Source organism: Lonchura striata, chromosome 4 (genome assembly GCF_046129695.1).
Source record: "Lonchura striata isolate bLonStr1 chromosome 4, bLonStr1.mat, whole genome shotgun sequence".
Taxonomy (NCBI): Eukaryota; Metazoa; Chordata; class Aves; order Passeriformes; family Estrildidae; genus Lonchura; species Lonchura striata.
In genome coordinates this window covers 11,014,625-11,029,737 of record NC_134606.1, presented here as the reverse complement: position 1 = coordinate 11,029,737, position 15,113 = coordinate 11,014,625, and the positions used below count along the sequence as shown (strand labels likewise).

At 38.2% G+C, this 15,113-nt stretch overlaps 1 protein-coding gene across 7 annotated transcripts in view; it reads right to left on the bottom strand.

The window, feature by feature from the left end:
• ABLIM2 (actin binding LIM protein family member 2) overlaps nucleotides 1-15,113 on the bottom strand; it is a 126,164-nt gene that overhangs the window by 17,773 nt on the left and 93,278 nt on the right. For 3 of the 7 annotated variants that reach the window (XM_021550652.2, XM_021550653.2, XM_021550657.2), the window contains 5 exons: nucleotides 14,681-14,779; nucleotides 9,191-9,292; nucleotides 7,824-7,877; nucleotides 4,252-4,304; nucleotides 3,515-3,638 (listed from right to left, as the gene is read on the bottom strand). In XM_021550652.2, coding sequence (XP_021406327.2) covers nucleotides 3,515-3,638; nucleotides 4,252-4,304; nucleotides 7,824-7,877; nucleotides 9,191-9,292; nucleotides 14,681-14,779 — 432 coding nt within the window. The remainder of the gene's footprint in view (nucleotides 1-3,514; nucleotides 3,639-4,251; nucleotides 4,305-7,823; nucleotides 7,878-9,190; nucleotides 9,293-14,680; nucleotides 14,780-15,113) is intronic. The other 4 variants (XM_021550655.2, XM_021550656.2, XM_021550659.2 and 1 more) reach the window with 2 other exon arrangements.

Genomic DNA, 15,113 nt, shown 5'->3' with positions numbered 1-15,113 from the left:
TTCTTTTGAAAAAGGCAAAAATGAAGACACAGAAGTGGATAAAGTAAATCAATCAGAGTATATAAACCCAACTGAATAAAAGTTTTAAAATGGAGAAAACTGGCAAAGTGGTGTTAACACAAATAAATGATGTAACACAGTGATGAAACCATGTGTGGTCATTGTAAGAAAACTGAAATGCCTTAATTTTAGTATTAAGACTCTAATAAAAAAGTTTAAAAGTTAAACAATAGAAGAACAAACACATGTATAATAAACATTCCTGATTGTAGTATAGGACATTATGTAAAACTGATGCAAAGTGTTACAGAAGTCAGATAACTCAAAGAACTGAATGTACAATACTTCTTTCTGTCAAAATTGTTAGCAGTCTGTGTCCAAAGAGGAATGCAGGAAGGGAATCCAGACCCCACTGGATTAATAAATACCCTAAGGAGATTATTAGGAATAAGAATACAGAAAGAAAATGCAAAAGATGGATCAGCAGAGAGCTCAAAATGTGCTGAGATAAACTGAAAACTGCCAGAAGTCAAGCTGAGTTAAACACTGAAAATGATATTAAAACAAATACCAAAAGTTTCTCCAGCTATCCAAATAAAAAGAGAACAAGGAAAGAAGAAATGGGATCACTGGGAGTTGCACTGTGTCAGTACTCAGCACTCAGCAAAGGTGAAAGACAACGCAGGTAGGGCTCGAGCACTGAAGTATTTCATCCACGGAACAGAAAGTGCAGTGCTGACCGAGGATGAAAAGCTAACAGAAGAAAAGCTAAGAGAATGGCAGTGAATCACTGTCATGATGGAAAAAAATTCAAAGCACTTAATGTTAATGTCAAAATGTACTTAATGTCAAAGAACTTAATATTTTTTAATGTCAACAGGGAGCAACAGGCTCACATTGAATTGCAAGCCAAATACTTCCTACCATTAGAGAAGGGCAACTACTCTGTTTTTTATATTTAAGAGAGGAAAAAAATAACAAACCAAAAACCTTATAATTGCCTGTGGTAGTGCCACCAGAGAGAAGAGTAAAATAATACCAATGTGACAGAATGCCTGCAACAAAGCTGTCATCTCTGCTCCTCCCTGGAAAAAGCTGCTATGTTGGACATCAGTGTGCAGATCAATCTCTCGGCCTTTTGGCTCTAGAGAATAATACTCGGCCACCGAGGAACACTGCCCCAAGGTAAAGACGCGTGAGCAGCAGAGCCAGCCAGGCGCGGAGCTGCCGGACCGCGCCCGCGGCGCCGGCGCCACCGTGTGGCCGCCCGGGGAAGCGGAGCCGGAGCGGCCCGAAACGCATGGCCGAGAGCCATCACGGACACATCAACAGCAAGGGCTACATGCCTTCCTGGATGCCCGCTTTCCCAAATACACAACACTTAAAATAATGAATTATGGAAAATTATTAACTATTACACATCTACATATACAGAAACAAGACCTATTTTCACAGGTGGATGTAAGGAGATACAAGCTCCACTCTTGCCTGTTGACTGATGTGCTGTGCTGTTAGTTGTGTTCTTCTGGGCATTTAAGTAATGTAATGTGGCAAAATTTCTACTAGAGCAAAACAACCCTTCTCTGGTTTGCTCAGAGGCTGGGCAGAAAAACTCATGGCTTTTTGCTCAGTATAGCTGGAAACATCACTACCAATTCACAGCCTGCTAACTCCCTCCACTCTGCACGTAACCACTTGGCACCAAACCTATGCCTCACAAATGTATTTTCTCTGATAGTCACTGACTATGCCACAGAGATGGGGCTGAAAGCCAGAGTTCTCAAGCAGAAGTGAAAGAGGTAGAGATGCTACTCTTCTGTGATCAGTGGGGGACATATGACAGACTATAAATATTCAGAGCTAAATAGGGAAACACTGAATAGAGACAGAATAACTTAGGATGTCCACAGGTATTAAAACAGTCAGGTTAGTGAGTAAAAGCATAAGGAAAGGAAAAGTGTAAATTTCAGGAAGATAAAAATTCCTCAATAACATTTCCATATAGCTGCTAATTGGGTAATGGAGTCAACTTTTGTGAGGGACAGAGAAATGCTGATAAAAAGCAATGGAAAATGAACTACAGAACCTATATTGGCACAAATGTGATATTGACCCTGACATATTTCTAGTTTTAATAGTTCCACATTCCCAAGATAATAAAAAATCTGAAAGAAGTGCTCGTATAGCAGAGTGACAGGTGTAGCAACATTCTCAGGGGAGAAAATAACCACCATAGGTTGTTCCTGTATAACACTTCTTGGTGTGCTACATACTTCTCCCCGCTTTAGATCTGCACTTAAGGACTGGTCTCTCAAAACTTGTGTAGAAGAGCATCAGATCTACTCCATAAAGCTTTCAGACATACCCCATGTATGTATGACAATGAAAAGTTTCAGATGTGCTCATTTGTAAGCAACAATTTACAGATGTTAAGTGCATGAGGTGGTCAGACTTGGTTTCCCCTGCACAGGGAATCCTGCAATACACCTTCTGCACATGTTTGTGATTTCTAGTGAGGATTAAGTTATCAAATTCCTTTAAGCTACACCAGTGAGATTGATGATCTAAAATAAGTTTTCTTTTTTATCTTGTTACAACCTTGTGACAGAATTTGTAGTATCTGTTTTCCCTCTTCCCTGCATAGCTAAGCCATAATTTCCTTAATATAAATTGATGGAACCAACTATCACATTACCAAAATGCCCACAACACTGACATCCTAGCCCTGCTGCCAGACATGCCTAGCATTGGGTGCATTCTTTTGGAAAACTGCTTCCCAACTTGTTTACCCTGGATGACCTGCTAGTGCTGCATGTTTTAAAGCAGAGGAGGCAAGGAGAGGAATGTCCCAGTTATTTCTTTATATCCATGAAATTTATTTTTTGCCATGTATGTAACTTAAAAGTAAAATTCAGGCCCAGTAGTAATGTTTCTGACTTGCTGAAATGTGTAATAAGAAGTTTGTTGACCACATTTTTGGTACTGACAGCTAGCATGGGCCAGTATTCAGTTAAGAGAATTATTCCCTTTCCCACCTGGAATATTTCTGTGACCTTATAACTCTGAGTGCTAACAAAAAAGAATGCCTAAGTTAATCTCTGGAGCAAGGAAATCTTTATGTGTATCATGACAGAGAAGGAAAGGCTCCATCAATATCCAAAATACATAGTTTGTGTCAACGACTAATTAGCACAAATGAAAAATCTGCCTGATACTGCCATCCTGTCTACTGAAAACAGGTATCATACAATAAATGGGCATTTTTATGAGGAGCTTTTGTGGTAAGGAATCTCTGCTCTCCAAAGAGACAACAGTTCATTTACGCAGGTAATGATGCTCCTTTCACTAACACAAATCCATAGTTTCATCATCAAACTGAACGCTCACAAGCCACGGCAGATCAAACTGACAGAGGGGTGCAGTTCTGGCAGAGCTGAAGCACAAAGGCAGCCAGGGAGCTGCGTGGCTGGGGCTGCAGCAGGACCCCCTCCCTCCTGTGCCCAGCAGCACTCACGGGAGTACTGGGCGGCCGTGGCCTCCTGCGCCCCGGCAGCGAGGGACAGCGAGCGCGTCTCCGAGTCCGGGGAGTTGGTTCTGGTCTCCATATCCCCTTTCAGGATCAGCCAGCTGGTCTTCAGCTGCAGAGAGGAAAAGCCTGTTATAAGATACAGAATTTAGCACCTGGAGGCAGTTCAGCTCTCCTACCTCGGCTGTCTCACATGCCTCGTGAACTGCTTCTCTGTTAATGCTCACTGCAGCTCGTACCATCCTTTACCAAGTTATAAAAGCTGACTGAATGGTGAATTAGACATCACAGCTACCAGAAACTTTCAATTTTTAGCTGCACTGAGGATAGTTTCTCTATTCATGAAGCTGCTCGCTGCATCCCACTTTAGAAGGAGCCCTGTGCCATTTTCTTATAATTAATCTGCTCTTGACACTTTTCTTCTAGGATGATATGCATCCTATGTCTGCAGGATTAGCTGAATCACCAACGTAGACATTGAGACCAAGTGAAAATCCACAGTTTATTGCTCTTAATCTCAATATACCTACTTCTATTAACTGCAGAATGTACATTTTAAACCCTCTGGGTGAGAGATTAAGCTTTTCTATGTCTTTTCGGAAAGACCTAAAAGTAGTAATGATTATTTCAATTACTTAAAAGAATACCCTTACATATGAATGTGTTTTAAAAACCAGTTACTTTAAGAATGATAAATACTTCCTTTTGTTCTTTCTGATCGTTACCTTCTTACTGTCCTGATCCAGGCTTCCATCCTCCCCTTCTGATCTTCTTGCTGCTGTAAGATTTAAATTAATTTTAAAAATTTGAACAGAATGCATCTTATTTTTTGTATTCTGTTTTGACTGTACTTATGTTCCAAGTATTTTTAAGAGGGGGAGAAAAATCAGTTTAAAAAAAATAGAGTGTGACAGAAAATTTGATGTGTAGAGCTGTGGCTTCACATAATTAATCAAAGTAATTCTGAAATTATTATCGTTTTCCTTCATGTATACAGTGAATTTAGAGAATCTATTCCTGCTGGATTTTGAACCTTCATTTTCAGGAAGAAACTACTTTTGGGGAATGATTATTGGGAAAAAGAATTGTGCATCATAACTTAGGGACAAATTTCTATGGGCACGGCTCACAGGGAAGCCACTTCCCCCTTCTGTGTTATAACAACCATGAAAGTACAAAGCAGTCACACAGATATTTTGTAGTCAGCACATCTGGGCCTCCTGGGATCACAAAGAGGATAGACAATCATGGTAAAGAAAATTATGAACAAACTTGGCATTGCCTCTTTATCAAATATTACTTGAAATATATTTATCAAATATGCAAGAGAGATTTCACAGACTCTAAAATTCAAAATTCTTGACCAACAAATTTTTATGATTCTATCTTCCCCTTCTGCCCATATTGTACTCTTAAAGAATGTTTCTTAAAAAAAGTTGCTGATGTTTTACCATTGGCTAAAACATTTCCTTGTAACTTTTCAGCTTGCTGAGATGAAAACTGAAAACCTAAAAGCTCTTCATTAGATAGTTCCCAACCCTTGAATGTGTTTTTCCTTGTCTTCTATTTCTCAGGGTATTGTTCCAGACAGTGAGTTACACTCAAGAATCTTACAGCAAGTTCTGTGCCAAATTTCACACAATTTCAGGTAAGTTCTTAAAATTTGAGCCCTACTTGCCTTTTCATCCCTCTGGGTAGTTTGGAGAGAGTTTTAATGGTGCAAAACTGGAATAATGGAAGGACAGAGCATAAATTTAAGCATAAATTTAATGAGAAATGAATATGACAAGGGGGTTGTCTGCCCGAGAAAAATGGCCCTGTGCAACGTAGAAAGAAAATGTAATTATTATTAAAAGAAAGAGTACAATTAATACAAAAGTTAAGGCTCAGATGAGATTCTTAGAGACAGAGGTTAAATTGCACCATTAGAAGTGCTGGAAAACTCACAGCAAGTTGGGAAAAACTCTGTCCTCTCTAGTTCCCCAGCCATCATGTCTGTAGAGGATCTGCCCTGTGTCTAAACAACACAGGTGAAAGGCCACCACCAAAAGTATTTCAGTGTTATTCTGGTGCAATTTCTGGTGCCATTGTACAGCTCACATCCAGACCTTAACTGGTTTTGCTGAGGAGGTGGTAGCTAAAAAATGACAAATTGCCATATGGAGAATATCTGTAGGTTACAGGTGAAAATCTAGAACTGTAGAGGGTTTGGCTGTTTCCTGCCACTTCAAGTTATTGTGGGAATAAAAAAAAAAAAAAAAAAAAAAAAAAAAAGAAAAAGAAAAAGAAAAAGAAAAAGAAAAAAAAAAACCTGGGTTAGAAAACATGAACAGCATTATGAAAAAAGGTCCACAGTTATCTCATAGCATCCTGACATGGGTATTTTTCCAAGATGGCAAGCTGCTTCTCTGAGGAATAAAATAGGAAGGAATATTCAAATATGACAGATGATGAATAAAGTCCCTATACTGCAAGAAGGCCTTAAACCTGTTCACAGATATTTTGGAGCACACCCTAAACTGCAAGTCAACAAGCTATTCCAGGTTACGTGTACAGATCTTGCTCCCATGTATAGAGGATCTGATGCATTTTTTGTAAATTTTATTTTTGTTTCAAGACACTGATGTTTTCAAAGGAAAAACACCCCATGCTTGATTCAAGATTTTTATTCAGAAATTTCAAGAAAGTTCCACCAGATCTTGAGAGCATCTGACTTCAAAGAGATGCAGATGATTTACAGCCAAAATCAGTGAGGGCCATGAAGGCCAACCCCTGCCAAGCTCCTGAGAAGGCTTCAAGTAACACAGTGCTGGCAGGTAAATCCAAGTGCCCTGAATTTCATCAGTCCTGGTCATTAGCTTCACCACTACAAGGGATACTCGGCTCAGCCATGAATCCCAGTGTGATTTCAAAACTTTTTTAGTAACTTTGAATGATATTCAAATATTTCTAAAACACAAACACACACACACAGCCATGCAGGCTCCTACACTCTTAACTTTCCAACTCCAGCTCTGAGCCTGATCTCTTGCATGTTCCATTCTTCCACCACCTTTTTCTCATTCTGGAATTGGTTGTTTATAATAGAAATACAGAAGCTGTAGCTACAGCAAGTCTGTTGGGTGCTGATGTAACTAATATCTTTTAAACTAAATGTTTTGGAAGAGCTTCTTGCACTTCTTGTTTTAAAGAACATTTTTGTGTTTGTTTGTTCAAACTTGGTCTCTTCAACAAAGGAATGTTCTCTGGCTCCTTTTCAGTATGAATTAGTTCAGTGTCCCATTAGCTTAAGGAGCTGAATCATCAGCTGCTTATGTGTTCATGCTTTAGTTGCAAATCCTTTCAGAACAAAAGATAAATATTTTTAAATTTAATTTTCATTTGTATTATTTTATTGACAGAAAAGTGTCTTGATTTTTGTTGTTGTTTCTGGATTTTATGGTTTTTGGGGATTTTTTAGTTACAGTAAATTATGTTTTACCCTCTGGTAGGAAAAAAAATGTATTTTCAAGACAATCTTTCAAAATGTCAATAATGTAGAAAAGAAAGTTTAAAACATATATTCTTGTTAACCTATTGAGATTGCTGACTTGCTAGTTTAATTCTCTGCTCACTTCAGTGATTACAAGGACAACTCCATACAGCAGTGCAAAACGGACATAATCCAGACTTCGACAGACAGCAACTGATATAAAATTGCCCAGTCTGCAAACATAAAGCTGATGCTCAGAATCCTCTTTGCAAACCAAATGTATCTATAAAATTAAATTACACAGCCAGGATACAGGATATCAGAGTCCTATCATCAGCTTCTGTAAATGAGTGAAACAATGCTGACTTACACTAGATGATTACTTTGCATTTGTCCATGATTTTTCCAAACAGCATTATAATAACCAACCTCTTTAGCTGTCTTTTTTTTTTTTTTTTTTCTCAGCCTGAGAAGTTGCTACAATCTAAGGATTTATATTGAGGAGCAGGCACAGAGATGCAGGAGAGGGCAAACAGGGCATGGAACAGCGGTCCGGGCATAGCACAGCAGTTTATTATTATCAGCTCTGAATCAACACAACATATCAAAATACCAGGATCCCAGTTTTGCAGAACTTATTGTATCCTTGGACAACATGTTATACAAAATGTTATTTAATTTTCATGTTACTTTTTCTCCTTTTCTATTTGAGGTTGTAGGGACATAATGACATGCAAAGACTACAGCAAATGAATTTGGGACTCAATACACATTTTTTTGCAAAGACACATAGATAAAACTGCAAGAGAGAAAAGCAGACTATACCATGCTGTTTGTAGATAGGAGGTTTCCTATAGATGTTATCTTTTACACCAGTGTCTGCAGAAGAGGAAAGAGAAAGGAAAGAATGAAAGAATAAGCAAGCAGTTCAGACCACGCTGCTCTTGTTTCCTCTCAGCAACAGTAACAATGCAAAAACCTCAGCAACCACTATGCATTCATTCAGTGCTTTGCCACTCACTGGTAATTAACAGAGAATGGAACTTTATCCATCATAAACTGAAAACCTTTATACCTACCTATGCAACATAATCCCGCCATAGTCCCTCAAAATGCTCTTAGACATCTTGAGTGGCATCCCTTTGGTGATATGTAGGTGGTTTCATCTGCACTACCAGTATATACTTCATAATCAGCAAAAAAGAAACTGGCACACTTGCCACTACTGAAAGTTCATATAGGAGTACAACAGATTACTACAACTGTCACACTGGAAAAGAATATTCTCCATTATTTATAAATACAGTGTACATGTTCAGGTATGAATTTTTATACTGGAAATACAAATTATTATTTTAGGAAATCCTATAATTTGTCTGTACTCTGAATTGTACAGCTAACTTGGCCTTCCAGGCATTTTCTGGATGCACTCAGAGCCACAGTCCAGGGCTCCCATATCACATTGTACAGACATCAGATTTACTCAGTACTGTGAACCTGAGCAGACAGAATTCCTAATTGTGGTCTGTTTACAGAAACATTAACTACAGAAGCTAAATGTGAATAAAAAAAGAATTACAGTGAGGAGGTAGATGTTCTTAGCAGTCAAAAAGCTAAACAGTGTGGATATAAGTTTAATGTGCTTGTTGACAGAACTTGAAAACAGTAGAGTACATATACAAAGACAGCCAAAATGAGCCTCCTGCAGTTCTGAAGTCCTACAGCTTCTTTTAAAGTTTATGTTACTATTACTTAAATTCAGATAATAGAAGAAAAAAAAAAAACAAATATCAAAAATCCTTTCAGTCATTCCTCCTACACAAAAATTCAATATATCTATGCAGTTATGGCACTATAAATCATAGGATCTTAAAAACATTAAGGCTGTAAAAGATGTTTAAGATCATCTAGTTCAGCCACTAACCCAGCACTGCTGTAACTTTGTACTCTTGGTAACATTTTTCATTCTGTTCCTTCTGTAAAGCAATTTTTTAACATATAGTTACATGAGCACACAGCTTTCTTTTATTTTTGAGATGAAGTTTAACAACAGATATTCACTTAGTAAACATTTTCTCTTTCTACAATTTGAAATTCACAAATCAATGCAAAAAAAAAAAAAAAAAGAATTACATTCAGAAGAGAACAAACAGGTGAAATTGAAGATCAAAAGCTAAGCAGTTAATGCCTACCTGGAATATGGAAATGCCTAGGAGCCTGCTGATAGACAGAAGGTGAAGATTTGCTGTCAGAGTACATGGATAAGCTTGGAGTGCTCCGACCACTTTCACTGCCTCCAAGGGGAAGAGCAAAGAAAGCAGATAAAAGAAAAATGGAAAGCAAAGTAGAGTATTTCAAGCATAAAAGCTTGTTCAGAATGACTTGTTAATCCAACAATTTTAAATATATGTTTTTGTAAAACTCATTCTTTTTCAGCATTGTATATTGGCTCAGACTCCAAACACCTCATCAAAAATTACTATCTGATAGATATCAGATTAAGATGCCCTACTTTGAAGTGAAAACTTCTCTTTTAATGATGCTTTAAAAAAAGAAAATCAAAGGATAAGAACATCCAGAATCTTGCAATGTGTTTCGCATAGCCTTAACTGATTAATCTACTGATCAAGTGTTTTAAAAGTTTAAGCTATGGTTCGTAGCCTGCCCCTGAAACTAGTAATACATAATTCAGTAGTGTTTAAATTATCTCAAAGCAGGACTAGACCAAAACATAAACATTATGGTTAAGTAAAAAAATCCTGCATATATCAATGACAAAAAGAGATGTTGAAATTTGGCTTTCAATTGCAAACTTTTCCCACAGGTAACATGCCACAGCCTTTTTATGCAAACAAGGTTGGATTATCAAGTCATGGATCTATAATGCCATAGTCACTTCACCAGATTTCAAGACACATGTAGGATTTTTTCCATCTTCATTTTTCAACTTGTTTTTTCAAATGTTTATTAGGTGCCATTCATCTCCTCTTGGCTTATTCCTTGAAGCACACTCTATGGCATTATAGTGCTGCTTGGCAAACAAAAAAGTAAAGCTCTACTTTTTTGGGACTTGTAAAATCCTTTTAGTTTACAGCACTGCTAAGCAACTGGAAGCAAACATGACATTTATTCTTACATCAAATGACTGTTAATTTGCTGTTATTGTTTCAGTGTGGATGAAGCACAAATTTAATGGCTAGTAATGATGATGGTGTAGCAAGTTTCTGTGGGTAAAGAAAGTGCAGCAGCTCAGGGCATTAGATCTGCCTTCATGAAGGGGATGTTTCATAACCACAGAGCTACTGGGTTACCAGAGCTGTCGAGGCCATGCCCATGGAGGTGTCTCTGCTGACACAGTGGGTGCATGGCCACCCCACTGTCACCAAAGCCAGCCTTGCCATGCACCACTGAGGTCAAGGGGACAGTGCCACCGAGCCCAGTGGGAGCAGAGACAGGACAGACGAGGTCAGAAGAGCGTGCTGTGCTATCTCATGACAATACACTAACTAATCCATCCTAAATTTTGTGTCTGTAGTGTTCACAGTAGACCAAAAATTAAAACTCAAAAGCTATTCAGCTGTGACCACTCAGTAAGAGTGATTTCTTGTTGAAAAAGTGTAATCTGGGATGTTGAGAAATTGAAATCCCAACTACAGATGCTGATGGCCTATGGTCCTTCCAAAATGTTAAGAAAAAAATATGGAATTACTAAGAATCTGGTGCATCACCACAAGCTTGCAGGCATGTAGTCCTCAGACAAGAAACCAGACAGTTATTCAGTTTCTTGATTCCTCCTTTGCCCTTGGAAGGAAAAAAGTGGGGACAAGTTTTCACTCCACATTTATGAATTCCCACCTTCTTTGCTGCTTGCTGCCTATCCCTATTAAATAGAAGAAGCCTCAGTGTCACTAGTAGATACTTTCTAAAATAAGATCCATTACACCTCCAAAATTCTTAAAAATTCTGTAATGTCCTTCACTCAAATTAGATATTTTTATTGGAGTTATCTAATTTAAACAGAAAATGAAAGTTCTCAAGCAATTTCCACAGTGTATTGATTCCTCATTTACTTAAAAATTAGCATATTATTAGAATGTCTATTCACATATGATCTGCATGAATAATCACTTCATTGAGCAGCGACCCAAGGTGCTGGTATCGTACACACACAGATAGTAATTTCTCAGTGATAGGATACAGTGTCAGCAAGGAATCAGGGGGAAGCATTAATTAAGAGGAATAAACTTATAGGAACATAAGATATGAGTGCAAGCACCAGGGGACAGGGAAACTAAAAATTGCTCAGTGCAAGGATCATCTGTGTGGAGCAGTTTGCAAAGTCATTACCTCTAACTTGCTCAAAATGGAAGAGTTAAGGATGAAATTATGGAAAAGGTTCTTCTTGGACTCCACTCGTACAAACTGATGCACATTTGAACTTTAATTCTGCCACTGATTCAGATAAACATGTGAGTAGTTGTATTTCACATTTTGCATACCAAAGTGTTTAATAATAAAGCAAACAGAAGACCCATGTAGAAAGTTAATGAGTAGGAACAACATACAGCTGCTTAAGCTAGGCTATTATTTTAATCTCTAAAATGAGATTTTGCCAATAAACTATCTCTTTCAAGGTTTGCCTAGTATAGACTGAAGAAGAACTTCAAACAAATTCTCAGAGAAAAGGCAACTACCAGAGAGAGCAATTTTTCAAACTTTTGGGTTTGCCTCCTGTCATAAGCAGCCACAGGCTGTGATCAGTGAAGAGCAAAAAACCAGAATCCTGAACTCTTCCCTGGATGTTGTTTAACTTGGAAAGAATCTGGGAAGGCGTACTTTAAACTTGAGTGTAAACCACAAAAACTTCCTTGTGTCTCCTGGCTGCTGACAGGGCAGGCTGTACTTTTAACCCTTTGTGTGTAGAGCCAACTGACCAGGGCTCAGACCATGCTCCATTTTCAAGGGGAAAAAGTATAATACTGCTTGTATCTCCTACTTAGTCAGCTTGTATCTTACCTGTGAGGATGGGAAATTTTATAGTAAGTTACAGTAAGAGCTACCTAAGTTCAGGGCTGAAGAACAAATAGATGCCACTGGCTGAATGAGGGAGCTGTCCAAGCCTACTCACAAAACTGGACCCTTTAATCTCTGCCCATGGTGACTAAATTAGAAGTTTTTTGAAGTTTGATGACTAATTCTTTTCAAGTTTTCAAAGCCAAAAAAAAAGGGGGGGTTGGAAGCTGTGCTCCTGCACTAGATGCACTAGAAAGGCAAGATAATTTCCACTACATTTTAAGCAAACATTTCTTTCAACAGGGCTCATCATAGTCAAAAATTCATCACCTCTAGAGGAACTACTACACCAAGCATAGATGCTTGGAATATCACAGGTATCACTTGCAGTGTCATGAACTGTGAAACTTTCTTGAAGTGAGGTTGTCACAGGACTTATTTTGAAGACAAAAATCCTTAAAAGAGCACAACCTTCAAATTATCTGCCTTCATGATAAATAGCAGCTCATCCCAATAGACTTCTTGGGAGCTAGACTGCAGAACACTGATGGAAGAACAGGAACTTAGTAATCATATTTCTCACTGGAAAAAATTATGAACCCTCTCATTCTCAGGAAGAATATGAGGCAACCTCAGTGAAATCAAAAGGAAGATTTTGCTTGTCTTAATTTCCCTAGGGTAGTAATGTATCTGTCTACTGGAAGTGTAAAGAAATCTCTTTTATGACATATGTGGAGTGCTGGTATTAAAAAGATTACTTCTAGTATAGTGCAGTGTATTATTTTTGGATCTTATAAATTTTTTTTTAAATAAGCAGGATCTCACTTTCTTAAAACTGAAGTGGGAACATCAAGGTGGGTCTGGATACAAACCAACTATTTCTACAATCCCACTCTTCCCACACTAAAGAAGAAATCTTCCCACTTTGAAGAGAAAAAAAGCACATCCACACCATCAAAAGGCTTCTTAAGATAAGGAAAAAAACCACATTCTGGAACTCTGAATTCAGAGACCTTGAAGAGGATGAAGCAAATCTTCTGACTCATTTTGAACAGAGATATTAACTCGGTGTAAACCAGTGAATAATCTATTCAACCTTGGCAGGGCTCAGGATTACCTACTTAAGGAAATTATAAAAAGGTTCACCTACCTCACAAGAACACTGTAGGCACTAAAAGGTACTGTCTGCAAAATATTTTAGTTCCTTGATAAAAAAAGTGCCTCAGAATTGCAAAATATTATAATTTTGATCACATTACTAATAATTATTTGGGCACAAGGAGCTACCACTTGACAATTCCTTCATCCAAACAGCAACATTTAATAATTGCTGCTCCTCTGAGAAACAGCAGGTAGCACTGAGCAGAAACTCATTTGCACAGGAGTGCTGCCAAGCAACTGCCAATGGGACTTTGAGGAAGAGCTTTCCATGCACTGAAATCGTGTGCTGCAGCACCCCAGAGAAGTTTCTCTTATTCAGTACATCAGGTTGGCTAGAACCATCCAAAATGAGAGGACAGATAGAAAATCAGTTCAAACAGTGCCTCAGAGAATACCAGAGATTGTGTCAGCCTTTCAAGAAGTATGTGTGAGGCTGACTGCTTCTGGTCATGGAAAAGAGCTTTGCAGGTAGCCTCTAAAACAACAACAAACAGTTTAATCTCATCAGTTCTTCCCTCCAAATTTTCTCTCAAGGATCATATCTGGATGTCTCAAGCTTGATTCTGTTCCTGTTTATCTCAGTGAAATTCAGCTGACTTTGGGCAGCATGAGGGCCCAAAAAAGAGGCATTAGTTATTATTCCAAAGGCAATGAGTACCTGCTATTCACTTGAATATGCAAGTCTGTCTCCTGCAGAGGGTCATTCCCTTTTCTTTACTAGTTACAACCTCAAGAACAACAGTTTTGTTTTATTAAGACAGTATATGAGAGTCAAGGAACAGGCATTGAAAATGTTTGCCATTGATGTGGCCTCACAGTTCATATTGTTACTAGAGAAGACAGACTCAGGGAAGACAAATGTGATAGGTAAATGCCTTCTCTCTCAGACATTTACCAACTGACTAAAAAAAACCTTTGCCTTGAAGGTTCTTGGTATTCCTCAGCTCTGTCTCTCCACAACATGCAGGTTGCTAGAAGTTAATATCCACTAATGGCAAGGAGAACAAATTGTTACTGTTTTATAAGATATGGCACAGATTAACTGATAATCAGTGCCATTGCACCAATGCAACCAGCTGTCATAATTTTTGGCAATGCTACAAATAATACGAAGAATATCTAAATGCAGGTTGGAAGATTAGATAACTGATCATCCTATGCTGTATCAAATGTGTAAGCTTATTATACTATTTAGCATCACCAAAAAGGGTAAAGGTGTTTTAGAACTAAGAGATTTTTAAATATTTTTGTTCCTCAGTTTCATTATAGAATCTAATTCTTTCCCTCTACCCCTCTGAAAGACACTGAACACTCACTGAAAAAGCGAAAATAAAACACCCCATACCCATTCAGTTTGTAAAACTTACACAGTACATCAAGGAAAGCATTTGCACAAAATTAAGACAAATTTTATCCAAGTGAAAGCCATGCTTGCACAGACATAAAAGTGAAACACAGCTGAATAAATCTACATTATCACAGCACGGTTTTGCATTCCTGGACCTTACCTTTGAAGAAAGGGATGTAATGATGTCTGAATGTAGATGTAAGGCTTGGGTGTTGGGGCAGGGAGATGCAGCTACTGGTACCAAGACTGTGAGTACCAGCTGGGGGCAACAGAGAGTAAGTGAAAATAAACTATTTAGTTCACTTACTGAAAGCCACAAATTACAATGCCATCCTTTTTTTTCAGGAACATTTTCCTCCTGATGCTTAGAAAACATACAGTTTACATTTAAGTCTTCCTCTTTCTCTGGTTATTGCTAAAAACATGCCAGTGGCCACACTATGGGGTCGCCCAAGGGACGGGGGCTTTCTGCAGCCAGAAATCACCCAAAATGCTGGAATGCATCGGAAAATATTCCAGAAAAGGCACCACAAAAAGCACGGCTGCACTCAGGGGAAAACCTGCATATTAAAAAGCTGCAAGAGGGGATGAGA